Source organism: Ambystoma mexicanum, chromosome 3q (genome assembly GCF_040938575.1).
Source record: "Ambystoma mexicanum isolate Mex_15411 chromosome 3q, UKY_AmexF1_1, whole genome shotgun sequence".
Lineage (NCBI taxonomy): Eukaryota > Metazoa > Chordata > Amphibia > Caudata > Ambystomatidae > Ambystoma > Ambystoma mexicanum.
The window spans coordinates 354,158,516-354,176,556 of NC_090926.1; the positions used below are offsets into that span (position 1 = coordinate 354,158,516).

Below are 18,041 nucleotides of genomic sequence, written 5' to 3' on the forward strand. Positions count from 1 at the left end.
AGTTCCCATTTCATGGAGTCCGACAGGGCTCCATGGGATGGGATTATCTGATTTGTGCCGGTGATCCAGGCATTTCCCTGAAAGAAAATTCCCTGAAAGAAAATTTCCCGGTATGGGCCTGATCTACTGATCTACTTGATCTACTGTGAAACTTGTGTTTTGCCGGTCTGGAAAAAATGCTGGTGCCGGAATTACTGGCATGTTTTCCTTTTCCTTTTTTCCTTTTCTTTTTACCAGACCAGCAAATCCGTAATGAGGCCCAATCTCTGGTGAAGAGAATCCACAGTGCGGGATACTGTGCAGGATCTGCATAATGGCGTCTCTGTTTATCCATCTCTCTGCACTGTTTGGGGAAAGGCTGCTGATTTTAAACTTCCTGCTTTTGCCCTTACTTGGTGAAGGAGAGCTGGTCTTTGCTGCACCCAGGTTCTGGGTGTTTTTTTCCCCAATGGAGAGCTTCCCTCTGACTCGTCCAGCTCTCCGTTTCCACAGTCCGAGCTGCTCTGGCTCACGTCACTGGGGGCGCTGTGCTTAGCAGCCAGCGGGACAATGTGCCTGCTTTTGTACTCGCTCTTTCTAGTTTCCTCCTGGCTCTCTTTCTCGCCTTTCTTGTGCTGCTGATCTCTTTCTTTTCAGACTTGCACGTCTAAGGACTCTTGCTGGTGCAGCCAGTCTTCTCAGGCGACGCCGTTCTTTCCGTGTCATATAGAAACGCTCGCCACCCACTGTCCAGTTATTTCTGCCTGGCATTTACAGCATTGCTGGTAGGATTTCATGACCTCCGCCTTGACTTATGACCCCACTATTAGGGCTCATGCTTTTCCACCTCCGCCCCAGGAACCTCATTTCGCAGTTGGTCAGCTTGCTCTTTCTCGAAATATTGTTCCCAAATGTTCAATCTTTGCAGGAGCAGCGGTTTGATTGCAGTTTACTATTACAAAGTTTGAAAACTATTTTAACAGGAAATTGTGAGGTTTCAATTGGCTCACTCTCGTGGTGCAGATGCCTGCTGTCAGTCGGTCCACTGCCACCCCGAGATGTTTCTGCGACCAGAGCAGTGGAAGCCGATACACGGATATCGTTTGCCTCCTTGGCGTCTGCAGTTAAGACCGGAAGTGAGGGTTCCTGTCAGGGCCATTTTAAGCACTTTTGGAGCCCTGGGCACTGACATCTTTGGGGTCCACCTCCACCAAACCAAAGGAATTAAGGGATCAAGAATACTGGTGAGCCCATCGTGCTCACAACCTATACTTTGATATGCGGTCTCGCAGCATAATAAGCACATATACTCCCTTAAAGTCCCCTTGCCCACTTCATTCTTGCTCTAATCAGAATGATAAACAAGTAGCATTTGAAGACCAACATTAGCAAGTCTACAAAGGGGTTACTGTTCTACTACAAGCAGGATACTTTTTATCAATAACATCCAGGACGGTAGATGTAGTATTAATACAGGACCGTATGGAAACGGTACATGTAACCCATAATAGACAGAAAACTCACATTAGCTGCCTCACAGAATGCAAAAGTGCTTATGCATGGATAGAGACCACCAATTGGAAGGAAGGAGAACACTACACATATCGTAGCATGGATAGTGGAGACAGATTAGAAGCTACCAGGAAGGTTTCTTTATCCAGACAGAGATTAGAAGTGGGATATGGTTTTCAAAAAGTGTTGCCATTAGATATCAAAGGAACAAATGCCTGTTGTGTGCTCTCTATTAACACAGTGAAACCATGACTAAGGCTTTTATGAAGATCATGAGAAGGAAATCACTTGGAAGGGCTGACAATTTTGAAAGGTTTAGGGACTGGGATTATTGAGAGGTTAGGCAATACAAGATTATATAAAATGGCCAGGATCACACATTGGTGAAGGGGTGCAGCTGGGATTTGTGCCAACACTGCAATGTCGGCATTTGAACACTTTCCTTTCCGGTTCTTACCATGAACTAAAACAATCTCATTTTATTTAAAAAACGGACTTGGAAAGTACACAAATCACATTGCCAAACATGACCATTTTTAAACAAAATATTATAGAAGGGTGTAATGCAAAATGGGAATTATTCTAGCTTCATTCTCTCCATTATCAAGGGAAGAATATAAGAAACAGCATGCCAAGCGATGTGATTTAACAAATTTAAACTGGGTTTGTCTTTTGTATTTTAAAGCGTAAAATACTTCCAAAACAATGGCTTGTGACATTTTCATTTATAAACGTGCATAAAAACCTTTTAGCAAATTGTTTTTGTGTCAAACAAGCAGACCTTAAAATATGCTTGCCTGAGGCCTCAACATATGGTCCGCTCTCTTCTGTCTAGCAACCCTTCCACCCAAATGTCCTACATAAGAAGAAAGATCAAGTAATGGGCTAAACAATACCACCAGCAAGCAAGAAGCCAAACCTCACAGAAGACAGCACAGTAATGTAAGCTATATTAGATGATTTGACCAGGATCACTGTATTGTCTGCTGGCAAATCCAGGATACAAACATTAACGCTGTATTTCCATAGTCTTCAATTTTGATACTTATTCTCCTCTTGGACTAACAGTTTATGCCATTGTTGGAGGCGATTGCCTAGGTTTTACAACACCTCATCTGAACAAACCAATTTCTAGACCTTCACCATATGGATGATATGTTCGTTTTTATAGCAACCCCTATCTGGTACAGATACATTGCTGATAATAGCAGATGTTGTTCTGCAAAACCAAGTACATATGCAGGCATATTTATAAACTTCAAACATAGGAAAGGCTCATCCAGCCTTGCTGAAATGTGATATTCTAATTTTGCATATGAACACATATCTCTGCAATGGGTGCTTCACACACTGAGCTAACTTCTGAACCATTGTGGCACTAAATTTTTCAATATGCATTTCACCCAGGGACGTCATTTCACTAAAATGCCTGGGGTAGCGCAGGTGACATCACATGACCCTTGACCCCCTGGTGACATCACAGGAAGTGATGTTATCTGACCCCACCCCGAAGTGATATTGCGCGATGCGATGGAACGCGACCATTCACCCGTTGACAAAACAGGAAGTGCTATCACACAGCATTGTACACTACAAGAAATATGGTTATGATATCGCTATAATGTGATGTACATTTCATACAATAATGGATCGCCATATGTATCATTAAGGTCAGTGTATATAGGCCCATATTACCAAATTACTGTGAATGCAAGCAGACTTCCATGACCAAATGATAATGATGTGTTATTATATAGCCCTTTTGCTTAAGCACTTTATATAGAAAGAATAAACACCCAATATCACCCAACCTGTGTTGGTACTCATTTATCGACCTCTGAAGGATGAAAGGCTGAGTTGAGGCGTTTAAGAACAGACTAAATCAGTGACTAACCCCCTGAAGTGTGCCTGAAATAAACCTTTAATGAGTCTAGCAATTATTGTATAGAATTCCAGAAAGACACATTATTTGGTATTCCTAATCTTTCTTATTTAGGGTCAGTGCTGAAAGTGTTAGACTTGTGTCACTCCTTTTCTTCTTTTTCTTCTATTTTTTAAGGGGCTTTAACAAGAAAGCCAGCCACTCCAGAACTAAAGAGCCACATGGTACTGGCCACAGCCCATGAGCTTACATTACAAAAAAAAAAAGAAATAAAAAAAAAACAAAAAAACTTTTTTCTTTTTTTTCTCTAGAGGTCGCAAGGGTGACCACAGAGGTCGCAAAGGAGACCTCAGAGGTCGCAGTTGCGACCTCTGGCGACCCCTAAATGACGTCCCTGATTTCACCATTGCCTATTGCACATGATCAACATAATTCCCACAGGAAGGAAATAATGCTACAGAGCTGTGCCATAAGGAACACACAAACTATGTATACCATAGTGAACACAGAAAACAATACATGATGAATTGATCAAGGCAGAATGTGCCAAAACAGAAAGGCAAAGGGTTTAGAGCCTCAGCAGCACCCCATTAAATATCCTGACGTGTGCTATTTAAGACTGGTGAACAAAAGAATCTTACTTCTTCAGATCAGCTAGCCTTGTGGGGCCCCATCCAAGGTGGGGGCCCTGAGCAAGTGCCCCTTTTGCCCTCCCATAAAAACGTCCCTGGTTCCTGTTCAGGGTCAGCTCTTACAGGCCCCTGTTCAACTTTATCCACTTCTATTTGGAGTCAATAACATTACAGTAAAGAGTTGCTGTTATCGATCATAGAAGAGGAAGATTGCACCTCGCAGACCAATCGTATTGCAATAGGGGGCTGGCTACATGGGTCTATTCCAAAATAGTCCATAATTTTACCCCCCCCAGTTTTACTCCTCCGCTATCCCAACTGCCGCTGTTTTCAGCTCCAGGCAGGTGAGCGGGAGAGCCTGCCTTCCTGGAACTTGCCAGCAAGTTATGTTTCCTGGATTTAGCCTTGCTCCGCCCAGGCATAACAGTCACTTTTAGCTACAATGCCGAGCGAGTATGATGGCTAGTCTTTAAAATACTGTTACGCCCAGGTAAGGTCACTTATAAATCGTCGGCCAAGGATCCAGGGATTAAGTCCTAAAAAAAAAGTAGGCGGACTCATTAACTTACCAATTGAATGTGGCGTCACCAGAAATTAGCATATTAAGGTGCCCTCTGAAAAAAGTGGGGGGACTCCGTCCACCCACGTGTAGCCTCGATGAGCCCTGTCCTCCGTAATACCATATGAACACTGACTGAGACTGCAGGACTGCACACACTTGCTTCAAACACGCGTGCGCAAATGCACAGGTGGCGCTTTCTAAGTTATATCTCCCAGACAGGACAGTTGATTGGCAGTGCTGCAACCCAAAATAATGGCAGACAATACTCCAGGTACTCCTTAACGCCAATAATAAGCTGCAGGACTGCTCGCACTTCAAACACTTGCCCCAAATGCACATATGCAGCGCTTTCTGCTTTATATCTCCCAGGCAGCAGGAGTGGACTGGCCTATAGGGAACTCTGGAGATTTCCCGGTAGGCCTCTAGATCCAGGGCCTCTTTTGTGGTGTACCCTATTTTATATCCAAATGTTCTCATAGGAAAAGGGTTGGACTTGCTGAAAATGTAATATGGGGCCGACTTGAACATTATTTCACGTGTTTCTTTAGTTTTCCAATCCACACCTGTCAGGCAGGATAGTTTATTGTCACTACCACATCCCAAAATAAAGACAGACAGATACTTCAGGTACTACTTAAGCTGATAATACACTTCAGGTCTGCTCGCACTTGCAAACTGGCTCCAAACACGTGCGTGCAAATGGGTGGCACTTTCTGCTTTATATCTCCCACGCAGGCTAGTCGATTGCCAGTACCGCAGCCAAAAATAATACCAGCCAGATACTGCAAATATCAGCTGACATTACAATGCAGGTCTGCTCACACTTGCAAACACTTGCTCCAAACGCACGCGTGCCAATACACAGCGCTTTCTGCTTTATATCTCCCAGGCAGGATAGTCGATTGCCAATACTGCAGCCCAAAATAATGGCAGCTAGACTCTCCAGGAACTCCTTAAGGAATGCTCACACCTGGTGCCTCCTATAGAGAGGCGATTGGCTATCTCGCTCCGCTGAGGGGCTTCTAGCTCTGCTGCAGAATCCTCTCATCCAGTGAATGAGCATCGATTGCTCTTTTACTAAAGCATCTTGTCGTGTCTTGGAAAACTTGGAGGCTCTGCTCCTACAGTTCTGCTCTATTGTTGAAGGCGTTGCACTGATCTTGAAGTTCCTGTGTGAAGACCTTAGTAGCTTGGCTTTCAGACTCTCGCTCTCTCCCCCTAATGGATGGAGGCCCTCGAACTGTGCTACTGGAGCCTGCCATGTATAGACAGGGGCCCCAATACCTCTGCTACCAGAGCCTCTATTCCAGAGGTCTAGTTATTGATAGTTCTGCGGCAGAGCCTATTTGTGAGACATGTAGGCCGAGTACCGCTGGTGCTAAAGCCTCCACTGTACTTCTTTTCATTGATGGAGACCATCCATAGCTTTCCTGAGGGTGACAGTTGTTGAGAGATGGAGTTCTAAGAGCTTTCCTTTATGCTTAAGGATGGAGACCTGGCGCATCTGCTACTAGAACCCCTGCTTCACGATGAATAGGCACCCAGTAGCTTTTCTGTAAATGCCACTTTTTTAAGAGATGCCTGTCAGCTCTGCCTATTTTAATGGGTGAAGTCCCAGCAGCTATGCCTGCTGCTCGAGGGCTGGGCAGCACTGAATGTGTATGCATGTATGTATGTATGGGATTTGTAAAGTACAAGCCTATCTTGGAAGTACTTGAAAGCTATATATAGGGGATGCAGCCAAGGATTACAGGAAAGGATGCAGGAGTAGCACAGGGGCTGGGATTGATAAGGAGCTCTGCCTGTCGCTTGGGGGTGGGGTCCTGGCAGTTCCGCCTCTGGTGCTTGGAGATGGAGACCCAGCAGCTCTGCCTGTCGCTTGGGGGTGGGGTCCTGGCAGTTCCGCCTCTGGTGCTTGGTGGAGACCCAGCAACTCTACCTGTCGCTTGGGGGTGGGGTCCTAACAGTTCCACCTCTGGTGCTTGCTGATGGAAACCCAGCAGCTCTGCCTGTCACTTGCGGGGTGGGGACCTGACAGTTCTGCCTCTGGTGCTTGGAGATGGAGACCCAGCAGCTCTGTCTGTCGCTTCGCGGTGGGGTCGCTTGGGGGTGGGGTTCCTGGCAGTTCCGCCTCTGGTGCTTGGAGATGGAGACCCAGCAGCTCTGCCTGTCGCTTGGGGGTGGGGTCGCTTGGGGGTGGGGTCCTGGCAGTTCCGCCTCTGGTGCTTGGAGGTGGAGACCCAGCAGCTCTACCTGTCGCTTGGGTGTGGAGTCCTGACAGTTCTGCCTCTGGTGCTTGGTGATGGAGACCCATCAGCTCTGCCTGTCGCTTGGGAGTGGGGGTCCTGGCAGTTCCACCTCTGGTGCTTGGTGATGGAGACCCAGCAGCTCTGCCTGCTGCTTGGGGGTGAGGTCCTGACAATTCCGACTCTGGTGCTTGGTGATGGAGACCCAGCAGCTCTGCCTGTCGCTTGGGGATGGGGTCCTGGCAGTTCCGCCTCTGGTGCTTGGTGGAGACCCAGCAGCTCTGCCTGTCGCTTGGGTGTGGGGTCCTGGCAGTTCCGCCTCTGGTGCTTGGTGATGGAGACCCAGCAGCTCTGCCTGTTGCTTGAGGGTGGGGTCCTGGCAGTTCCACCTTTGGTGCTTGGTGATGGAGACCCAGCAGCTCTGCCTGTTGCTTGGGTGTGGGGTCCTGGCAGTTCCGCCTCTGGTGCTTGGTGATGGAGACCCAGCAGCTCTGCCTGTCGCTTGAGGGTGGGGTCCTGGCAGTTCCACCTCTGGTGCTTGGTGATGGAGACCCAGCAGCTCTGCCTGTCGCTTGGGGGTGGGGTCCTGACAGTTCCACCTCTGGTGCTTGGTGATGGAGACCCAGCAGCTCTGCCTGTCGCTTGGGGTGGGGGTCCTGGCAGTTCCGCCTCTGGTGCTTGGTGATGGAGACCCAGCAGCTCTGCCTGCTGCTTGGGGGTGGGGTCCTGACAATTCCGCCTCTGGAGCTTGGTGATGGAGACCCAGCAGCTCCGCCTGTCGCTTGGGGGTGGGGTCCTGGCAGTTCCGCCTCTGGTGCTTGGGGATTCCATCCGGAAGCTTTGTCTCAACAGCGTCTTTCAGGGTGGGTGGGGGTGGCTACGGAGGGCTGTAGTTCTGTGTCGTTCAGGGATGGAGGTTCTGTTTCTGGAGCCCTTTGGTCTGCTATGGCAGCCCGTCAGCTCTGCTTCTGGCAGGCCTCGCTTGGAAGCAGGGTTGCCGATCCTCGCGGAAACTTCCGCTGCCCAGCTGCATCAGAGCCCCCCGCTGCCCCCCCTTACAGAATCTGAAAACCTTATTGTGCAGTCGGCATCCCATCAGATAAGGTTATCGTTCCCCGCCTGGGACCCGACGAGAGCACAGATAACATGCCCAGAGGCATCTCCGCGCTTGTCAGCAGGGCAAAGGGCTGGCGAGCTGACACCCGTCAAGAGCCCAGCCGGCCCAGCCAAAAAATATCCACGCCTGTTCCTGGTCCTTCCCAAACAACCACTCAGTGACACACGGCGCCGCGCTCTGTAACTGCCACGTGCGGTGTGTACACGGGCGCCTCCCTGCTGTGTCTGAGTGTGTGTGTGTAATGTATTACTGATATTATTTTTAGTGTTATAGTTATTCGGTTTTGATAGCAATTGGAGACGCGGGGTGCAGCTTTGTGCATCTCGGAGGTGCATTTTTCATTCTCTCCTAACTAGGAATATTTGAATAACTCTGGCGGGATTGCCCCCTGCGAGCTCCGGGTTGCCCACAAATAACTTTTCACACTAACCCATTAAGCTCTATGATTGTCTTGGGTGTGCTTGGGGTGCATCTGCTCGTGCTTAGTATGGACATGAATCTGGTTATACGAGTGCATCTCTTGCGTATGTGGGGCAGCCCGCGAGGAGCTTGTGTTTCTATTATGTGGTATGCATGCTCTGCTGCCAAGGCGTGCACTACGTCTGCCGTGGGTGTAGCCAACGCTGCGGAGGGGGCACCCTGCAGCTAAAACGCGTGGGCCAGTAACCTGGGGGGGCAAGGAGGACAGGAGGGGAGAGGGGCAAAAGGCCTGCGGCAAGGTTAGCACAAGGGAAGCCCAACGCCCCCGCCCCTTTCATCCCACAGACACATGGAGCCAGGCAGGATGAGGGACACAACAGGGGGCCACAGCACAATACAGGTGTCAAGCACCTAAGATCAGGGAGGCAGGAAGTGTCCAGGTAAGGAACAAAGAGGACTACAAGGTGCTAACTGTCATAGACTCCAGCTGGCTGGGGGAGCAGGGTAGTGGTGCCTGGCAAAGTCCACCACAAACAGCCATAGCCCAGGGCTATTCTACAACAATATAAGGAGCTGCTCATGCAGCAGAGAAACACAATTCATTTGGTACACCACATGGAGCACCAAAGAAGTAGTCTGCGCACGCAAAATACTTTTCCTTGTTTCCCAGAACCCACCCGCCCAAGAAGAAGGGAAAAGAGAGAAGAAAGGAGACACAGGGCAACACAGTGTTGCCATGTCCGCTTATAACAAGCGACTTTGGGCTTTTTTTTTAACCAAGTCGCGTGTTTTTTTTATAGGTCGCTTGTCGCGGGTTTAGTCTGCTTATCGTGTGTTTCAGTTGCTTATTGTTGTGCTTATTTCTTCATAAGCACAACAATAAGAACACTTCAGTTCTCCCTGCACCTAAGGTCAGCCCCTCCCATTACAATGCCAGCACCAAACTGCTAATGATGGGCCATTAGTCACTGAATGGTTTCGTGCTGTTATTGTAATGGTAGGGGAGGATCCAGCCTGCAGCCTGACCGGGAGTCGCGACCCACCCCCCCCCTCATTCAGTATCTTCAGTAAGGTGAGTCATGTGTGTTCAGCTTTTTACGACTTTATCTCCCAGTTCTCTTGCTCTCTCCCCCTCCCCCTTTTCTTCACACACCCTTTGCAACGTTATGTTATCCCCTCTTTCCAAAGCTTTTTACGTGGGCATACTGGTTTCTAAACAGCACAGCAGCACCATGATTTCATTCGATCTGAAGTGCGATCGTACAAAGTGTGTTTGTGTACGTTAGTGTAATGGTTGTGTCACGCTGTTGGCAGTGAATCCAGCATATTCTCAGCGTTGCGCACGCTGCCTGCATTGTTCAGTGATGTTTTCGTACTGAATTGTGTTCTTGAAACAGTAATTCATCTTCCACTCTGACTTTCGGTGAAGAGTTTATTTGCAAACGGGCGGTAGGGAGATTTCAATGTTTTAGGTGGGGAGGGATGTCGAGGGCCGGCTCTCAGTTGGGTGCGTGGCTTGGGTGATGAGTTGATGGGCATGGCCATCCTCAAACATGGGAATGGCAGAGTCGCCCTGCCCGAACTTGGTGCAGTGATCCGGCATAGCTAGGATCTCTGCCACACGTGTTTAATACACTGAGCTATTGCCTGAGCCATAGCAGCACTCGCATGTATGGATATGAATGCAGACTTTGGTGTTTCACGTGGCAATAGATATATTAGAGTGAATGTACGACCCCTGAAGCATTATAATTAACTGATCCGAATTAAATGTACTTTCCAACAGCAGCCCGGCAGCAGGTACATAGCCCCACCAGCACACCATAAAATGTCCTGGCGTGTTGTATTTATGGTTTAAACTTTAGACTTCCACTTTTCTGCACCCCGTACATTTCAAACTTCCAACCTTGTGCTTGTGGGCTTTCAGTTTCGCAATTAGCAGGTGGGAGACAGCGCATGCCATGACCCTAGGCCTCCGGGAAGCTTGGCCTCCGCAAGCAGAGATGCCTTGCCCGCCCATTGCTGTGTGTGTTTCCCCTCTCTTGGTCTCTTGGTGGGCCACCTATGCAAATGGCAATTCATTCCTTGTGTGACGGACTGTTTTAATAGTGTCAAGGAAGCAGGGGGGGGGGCTGATAAAATGTGAAGCAAATTCTGTATTTTAAAGAATATTCTGTAAGATTGATCAAAGCTACTATCCACATGCTGAAGGAACTGATCAAATGACCCACACATGTTCTTCTATTAGAATGGCTGGACTGTCTCGCTGGGGCAAATACGGAAAGAGATACCGCAAAGACTGGGAGAGGAGCTCAGATTTAAAGGACTGGATCCGGCCCGTCCAGGGTGACCAAACAAAAGCAGCGTGCCGATTCTGCAAGACAGAAGTCCGTGCACACCATGCTGACCTGATGCAGCACAAAAATACAGAGAAGCACAGGAAGAATTGCTTGCCTTTTTCTACAGCCCGACTCACGGACATGGGCATTTCTGCTACCCCCAAACTAGGTGACACGACCCTGCTGAAGACCGAGCTTCAAATGGCCTGTTTTGTTTCATGTCACACCGCAATCCGCTCAGTAGATCATTTGGGGGAGCTGGTTGCAAGCGCATGCAAAAAGGAAATCAAACTGCACCGTACAAAGTGTACAGCCTTAATAAACAGAGTCATTTCACCATGCATGTTTAAAGAACTCATAAAGGACATTGGTAACACTTCATACTCTCTGGTGATTGATGAGAGCACTGACATAACGACATTGAAGCAGCTGTGTGTTGTGGTACGGTACTTCAGTCAGTCTCTCAACAAGATCATTTCAACCTTTCTGGGGCTGGTCACCCTGGAAGGGGAAACCGCAGAAGCCATTGCCAACTCGCTTCTGCAGTTTCTTGGAAACATTGGCCTGAAGTTCAGCAACTGCCTGGGGATTGGAACAGATGGTTGCAGTGTCATGGTTGGGAGGCACAACTCAGTCTACACAAGACTTCGGCAACAGAACGAGCACCTCATCCTCATAAAGTGTGTGTGCCATTCTATTCAGCTGTGCGCAAGCAAAGCAGTTGAACTGCTACCACGCAACTTGGAGTCTCTTGTGGGTAGTACCTACAACTGGTTTTCACGCAGTGCACAGCGGCAAAGGGAGTATGCAAAGATCTATGCTCTCATTAACAATGGGGAGGAGCCGTTGAAGCTTGTGCAGCTGTCAGCCACCCGCTGGCTTTCTATCTATGACTGCTGTGTGCGTGTTTTACAGCAGTGGGATGCACTAAAACTTCATTTCCAGTTGTGCAAGGACAAAGAACGGTGCTATGATGCAGAACTGCTGTATCAAATGTACTGTGACCCGGTGAACAAATTATATGTCACCTTTCTGACCCCAATACTGCAAGAGTTTGTACGGTTAAACAAACTCTTCCAACTGGATTGTGGCAATGCATTTAAAATGTTGGACTCTCTGCAAAGCTTCTACAGGGGAATAATTGTGAGAATTATTATCCCCAAATGTATCCCTCCATCTGATGCAGGCCTGATTGAAATTGATTTGGGAGACAACCGTAATCACTTGCCGACACCTGCAATTTCATTTGGAACAATGTTCAACATTGCACTTGCAGACAATGTCATTTCTAAGGAGCAGGAGCTGACTGTGAAAGGAAGATGCAGAGACTTTCTTTTTGAGGCTGCCAGACAGGTGCAGCAAAGACTCCCCGAAAATGTTGCTGTGTGGAAATCCATGGCAGCATTCTCACCATCTTTGATACTGTCGCAGGTAAAACCCACCCTGTCAGATATATCCATGCTGAAGCTGTTCAGAGGAGATGTGGGGTTGTTGGACAGCCAGTATCGTGCGGTTTCTTTCCAGGACTGGAAAGTAAAAGATGACAGGCAGGCAACTGAGTTCTGGGTGGAAGTTTTCGATTTTACAGATGCCAGTGGGGAGCGGTGCTTCAAAGAACTGGCCTTGTTTGCCCTGTCATTACTTGCAATGCCGCTAAGTAATGCAGACGTTGAGAGAGTGTTCTCACAGATGAACATTGTCAAGTCTAAAACACGGAACCGAATGAGGCAGCAAACACTGAGCAGCATTTTGAACATTCGTTTTGGGCTGCGAAGACTAGCAATTTGCTGTTCGAACTTTGAGCCAAGCACAGAAATGCTGAAACGTTTTAATCAGCATATCTACACAATCGGGGAAGAAAACAACGTGGAGGAGGAAGCAGATGATGGTCTCTTTCACTTCCCCTGACATAGTTATTGGACTGTGCCAAAAACATGAAGCTTTAATAAAGCCTTTTTTGTTGTTGTAAAACACTATGTCTATGTCCTTTCTGTAGGTTTATAATTTAGTGTGGTGAATCTGACTTTTGTGACTTATCCGGAGCGTTTTAGGTGTGTGCTTGTTTTTTCAGCTTATCCATATTGGAGTCAGCTTGTTTTGGGCTTGTTTTGAAGGGGCATTCAGCTTATTTTCTCATTCTGACCTGGCAACACTCAACGAACGAGGCCCACGTCGTTGTGGGAAGAGGAAGATGGCACGGGGGGAGGGGGGACAGATAAGGTGTCCTGCTGCCAGGGCAATGGCTGTGCTGAGCAGGAATTGCTCAGCACCAGTGGTCGAAGTGAGCGGGAGTGGTCGGGAGCGGTGCTCCTCTACTTTTTTAAATGACCTTTTACAGCTCCTATACGTTTATTTTAAAAAGAAACCGTTCCGGAATGGTTTTGTTTTAAAATAAATGTGTAGGAAGAAATTGAAACGTGCACTTTCAGTGCACTACACTGAAGGTTCCCTTAACAGCAGGTGCAAGTGTTTGGGGTGTGTATTGTGTGTGGGAGGGGACGTGGCGATGGGGTTTGCTGGGAGTGGGTGCAGGCCAGCAGGGAACTAGTTCCACTACTTCTTTTCGTACACTTCGACCACCCTCATTGAGGTGCCGAACGGGAGAGGTGTCCCACTGACAAAAGTCCAGGTCAGGCTCTCAAAAGAGCCTGTGGGGGGACAGCTTGCCACTCCCATCTCTCCGTACGCAACTGACAATAACAATGGCAATTTTAAAACATTGTTGGAAAGGTTAGTAAGGCAGCTACACAATGAGGAAAAACACATGGAAATAATGTGATTAAAATGGTGCTTGGCATCGCCTTTTTATGTTCTCTTAATAACATATTTAACGAGTTAATAATGGGAAGCCAGGATTTAAGATGGATGTTCAGTTTTGAAATGGCAGATGCAGACTAGTTCTTCCCTCTTGCCAACGTTTTCCATCTCCTGGGCATCCCCTTTAGCTCCTCGGGATGATGCAGCGTGCCATGCCTCTCCACATCCACACACTTTGATGACCACTGCCTTAGTAGGGGGAAGGAGGATTGCAGGGGAGGAGAGATAGGATGAGCGCCCCCTTGTGGTGACAGGAATCTTCTTCGGGTGGCTGTGTCCTGAGCTCCTTTAAGAAGCGTTGGGACAGAATCATACCTGCCTACATTTGAAAATCAAAATTCCTGAGATGTATGCCACGCCCACAGTCACACAAGCCTCCGCCCATTTACATGCGGCTCCGCCCACACGCCCGCCCACCTGTCAAAAAGGTAAACTCGGTTGTTGTAGCCTTCAGTTTGCTTACTATAGCAATGAAAATAATTCATTCAATGCTATAGTAAGCAAAATGATGGCGGCGGCCCCGCTGAAATAATAGTGCTTTCAATCCATGTCATTGGATTGAAGGCAGCATTATTTTGGCGGCGGCGCCGCCTTCATTTTGCTTACTATAGCATTGAATGAATGATTTTCAGTGCTATGGTAAGCAAAATGAACGTGGCAACGCCGCCGCCGTAATAATACTGCCTACATTCCAAAGACATGGATTGACAGCACTGTTATTATAGTGGTGCAGGCAGTGGGCATGAACATTTCACGCCGTTTCCGGGTCCCGTCATATTCTCCCCCTGATTGGCTACTGAGAGATTCAAGGAACTTTTCCGGAGACCCGGAGAAATGTTTGAAATTTCGGAGTCTCTTGAACAATTCCGGAGGTTAGGCAGGTATGGACAGAATGCAGCAAGGACATTCCAAAAGTGTGCTTTCACTGCTGCCCATTTTGCATGCTGCGTTGGACACGGGTCCCTTTTAGACCGCGCCCTGTTGGCCGCATGCAGCAGGGCGTAGAGACCTAAGAGCCGGTATATTCATATTTGCTTAAATATATTGTCAAACAAATCACAGAAAAACGCAGTGCTTTGGGTGACGGTATATTTAAGCAAACACTAAATGCTCAGTACATGGAGCTGTACTGTGAGTGAACACCATACCTATCCATTCTCCAGGTTTATCCCGGAGACTCAGGGTTTTTACGCTCTTCTCCGGTTCTCCGGGGAAGACCGTGGAGTCAATGGGATGTCTGCCATCTGCTGGCAAGATGTTTCTATCCTCAGCACGCTCAGGGACGCTGCCAGTGCGCACACGTTTGGGTGGGATGTGCCTGGGAAACACGTTGTTGAAGCTGCTGCCTGCGTTGTGTTGTGTTTGCCGGCTCCTTTGTCCCACTGCCTATTCCATGCGGCCGTTTTCCGGACACAGCGGTCAGCCTGCAGTGGCAGTCGTTACTTGAACATGCCATCGCATGGAGTTCTGCGAGTCACTGGGCCATTTTATCTTTTTCTATTGTGTTAGCAGAAGAAGTCGCGCTTCCAGGTCCGGTTGAAAATGTGTCGAAGGCCCATTTCAACATGATATGCAGCGGGTTTTGTTTTTTGTGTGTGTAAAACAGGTGGACAGAGTCTTGCCGAAAAGGGTGCAGTTTGCTGGTGACGTCATTCCCCGGGTTTCTGGTTTACAAATGTAGGCAGTTATGGTGAACGCTCCATGCACACATAGGTGGCTGTGTCCCGCATGTTCGCTTATTTGCGGGACACAGCAACCTATTTGTGAATGGATCGTTCACTCACAGTACACACCATGTACTGAGCTGTCACCCAAACTGTCACCCAAAGCGCTGCGTTTTTCAGATGCTTCGGTTGACAATATATTTAAGCAAACATCAATATCCTGTTGCGTAGGTCTCTGCACCCTGCTGGCCGCAGACAACAGTGCCCGCGTAAAAGCGACCTGCTTCCCTAGTGGCGAGGGAAATATTACAGGCAATGATAGCGAGCTCTCTCATGCGCGGTGTGGGTTTGTAAGCACAGGGTGAGTCCTGTACTCCCAGGGTGTCTGAGACTGCCGTGCAGGGCGCGCGCCTCCTACATAGACTCGCACGCAAGGGGTGCTGTTTGCTGAACCATCTTACCTTCCTTATGCCCTCGTGCTTCAGCTCAATCACATGGAGTGTGTAGTTGGTCCGACGCCCTTTCTCGTTAAACTGGATGTTTCCCGTCAGGCCCTCGAAGCGCACCTGGTAAAATAAGCATTGTCATGAGCAAACTGGACGACAGAGGAGCAGATCATCACGCAGTCGGAAGAGGAAGAACTGGCCAGGACTTGTAGTCCAAGGTTTTTAAAGGGAAAATCCAGGACTACAATTCTCAGAATGCAAAATTAAAAGGGGTCAAATCGTGTCTCCCAAATTAAATGGATAATGCTGGCATGCATGACTTTCTGCAGACCTTTCCGCGATGTGCATAGAGACAGCCAGTGCTTTAAATGGAGAAGAAAAAGTGCAGGTACCACCAATCTAAGATTTAAGTGGGCCAGGGCTCAGACCCACTAAGGTGCAAAATGTGTTCTTTTACCCGGTCTCGACTGGGTGTCCCTGACCCATTTCAGTCATACAGCTCTCTATTTCTCTCACTTTCTATGTGTGTCATGCTGTTTGTGTTTCATTATCTACTTTTATCACTTTCTAGCTCTCTCTCAACCCATTTACCCCCGCTCCAATCATATTTCACTCCCTCTTTCACAAGGTGTAAGTCCTTTGGGACCAAGGCACACAAACATTACAATGATTGATTCCAACCAAAAGCTCAGTATAATGGTGTACTATTAAGGCATGCGATTGACATTTGATTCTGTCAGTCTAATGCAGTCATCTCTCAAAGACGTCCATCAATCACACACTGATGTTGCCCTGTTTTGGTATAACAGTTGGCAGGCTCTGACAGAAAGGAGGATCAGAAAGACAACTAATACTATATGGATAGCTATGATCTATGGCTAAACTATGGTTTTCAAAGAGAAAACCCCATTACACTCATTATAATCCCCATTGAAAGCTGCAGAGGGGCACATGGTGGCTCCATGTCTGAAGCAATGAGCAGCTAGGTTTACAGCTTAGATTCACACCTGACCACCCTAATTAAGTGGTCTGCAGACTTCTAGTATTGTAACTTGGCTTCAAACTTGGTCACCCTAATTAAGTGGTCTGCAGACTGCTAGTATTGTAACTTGGCTTCAAACCTGGTCACCCTAATTAAGTGGTCTGCAGACTGCTAGTGGTGTAACTTGGCTTCAAACATGGCCACCCTAATTAAGTGGTCTGCAGACTGCTAATGGTGTAACTTGGCTTCAAACCTGGCCACCCTATTTAAGTGGTCTGCAGACTGCTAGTGGTGTAACTTGGATTCAAACCTGGTCACCCTAACTAAGTGGTCTGCAGACTGCTAGTATTGTAACTTGGCTTCAAACCTGGTCACCCTAATTAAGTGGTCTGCAGACTGCTAGTGGTGTAACTTGGCTTCAAACATGGCCACCCTAATTAAGTGGTCTGCAGACTGCTAATGGTGTAACTTGGCTTCAAACCTGGCCACCCTATTTAAGTGGTCTGCAGACTGCTAGTGGTGTAACTTGGATTCAAACCTGGTCACCCTAACTAAGTGGTCTGCAGACTGCTAGTGGTGTAACTTGGCCTCAAACCTGGCCACCTTAATTAAGTGGTCTGCAGGCTGCTAGTGGTGTAACTTGGCTTCAAACCTGGCCACCCTATTTAAGTGGTGTGCAGACTGCTATTAGTGCAACTTGGCTTCAAACCTGGCCACCCTAATCAAGTGGTCTGCAGACTGCTAGTGGTGTAACTTGGCTTCAAACCACCTGTCCACCCTAATGAAAGGGTCTGCAGACTGCTAGTAGTGTAACTTGACTTCAAACCTGATCACCCTAATTAAGTGGTCTGCAGACTGCTAGTAGTGTAACTTGGCTTCAAACCTGATCTCCCTAATTAAGTGGTCTGCAGACTGCAAGTAGTGCAACTTGGCTTCAATGATCTGCAGACTGTTAGTAGTGCAACTTGGCTTCAAACCACCTGGCCACCCTAATTAAGTGGTCTGCAGACTGCTAGTAGTGTAACTTGGCTTCAAACCTGATCTCCCTAATTAAGTGGTCTGCAGACTGCAAGTAGTGCAACTTGGCTTCACACCTGGCCACCCTAATTAAGTGGTCTGCAGACTGCTAGTAGTGCAACTTGGCTTCAATGATCTGCAGACGGCTAGTAGTGCAGTTTGGCTTCAAACCTGACCACCCTAATTAAGTGGTGAAGTGATTTGCAGACTGCTAGTAGTGTAGTGTAACTAGGCTTCACACCTAGCCACCTTAAAGTTGCTCCGCAGATGTTACTAAGGGCAACATAGTGTGCTTACTCTTTGGGTTGAAGGGGGTCATTTTCTTCCCTCTCCTAATTGCAGAGGGTCTCTCCTAATTGCAGAGGGAGGACAGCTCTCCTTAAAGCTTGCATGTTAGTAGGCCACCAATTACATTTTCATTGCTTG

General features: G+C 47.9%; 1 protein-coding gene across 4 annotated transcripts in view; it reads right to left on the minus strand.

Annotated features, from left to right (window-relative positions):
* The window catches only part of GRIA1 (glutamate ionotropic receptor AMPA type subunit 1), a 774,249-nt gene that overhangs the window by 230,511 nt on the left and 525,697 nt on the right, over positions 1-18,041 (minus strand). For all 4 annotated transcript variants that reach the window (XM_069653990.1, XM_069653989.1, XM_069653988.1 and 1 more), the window contains exon 8: positions 15,632-15,736. In XM_069653990.1, coding sequence (XP_069510091.1) covers positions 15,632-15,736 — 105 coding nt within the window. The remainder of the gene's footprint in view (positions 1-15,631; positions 15,737-18,041) is intronic.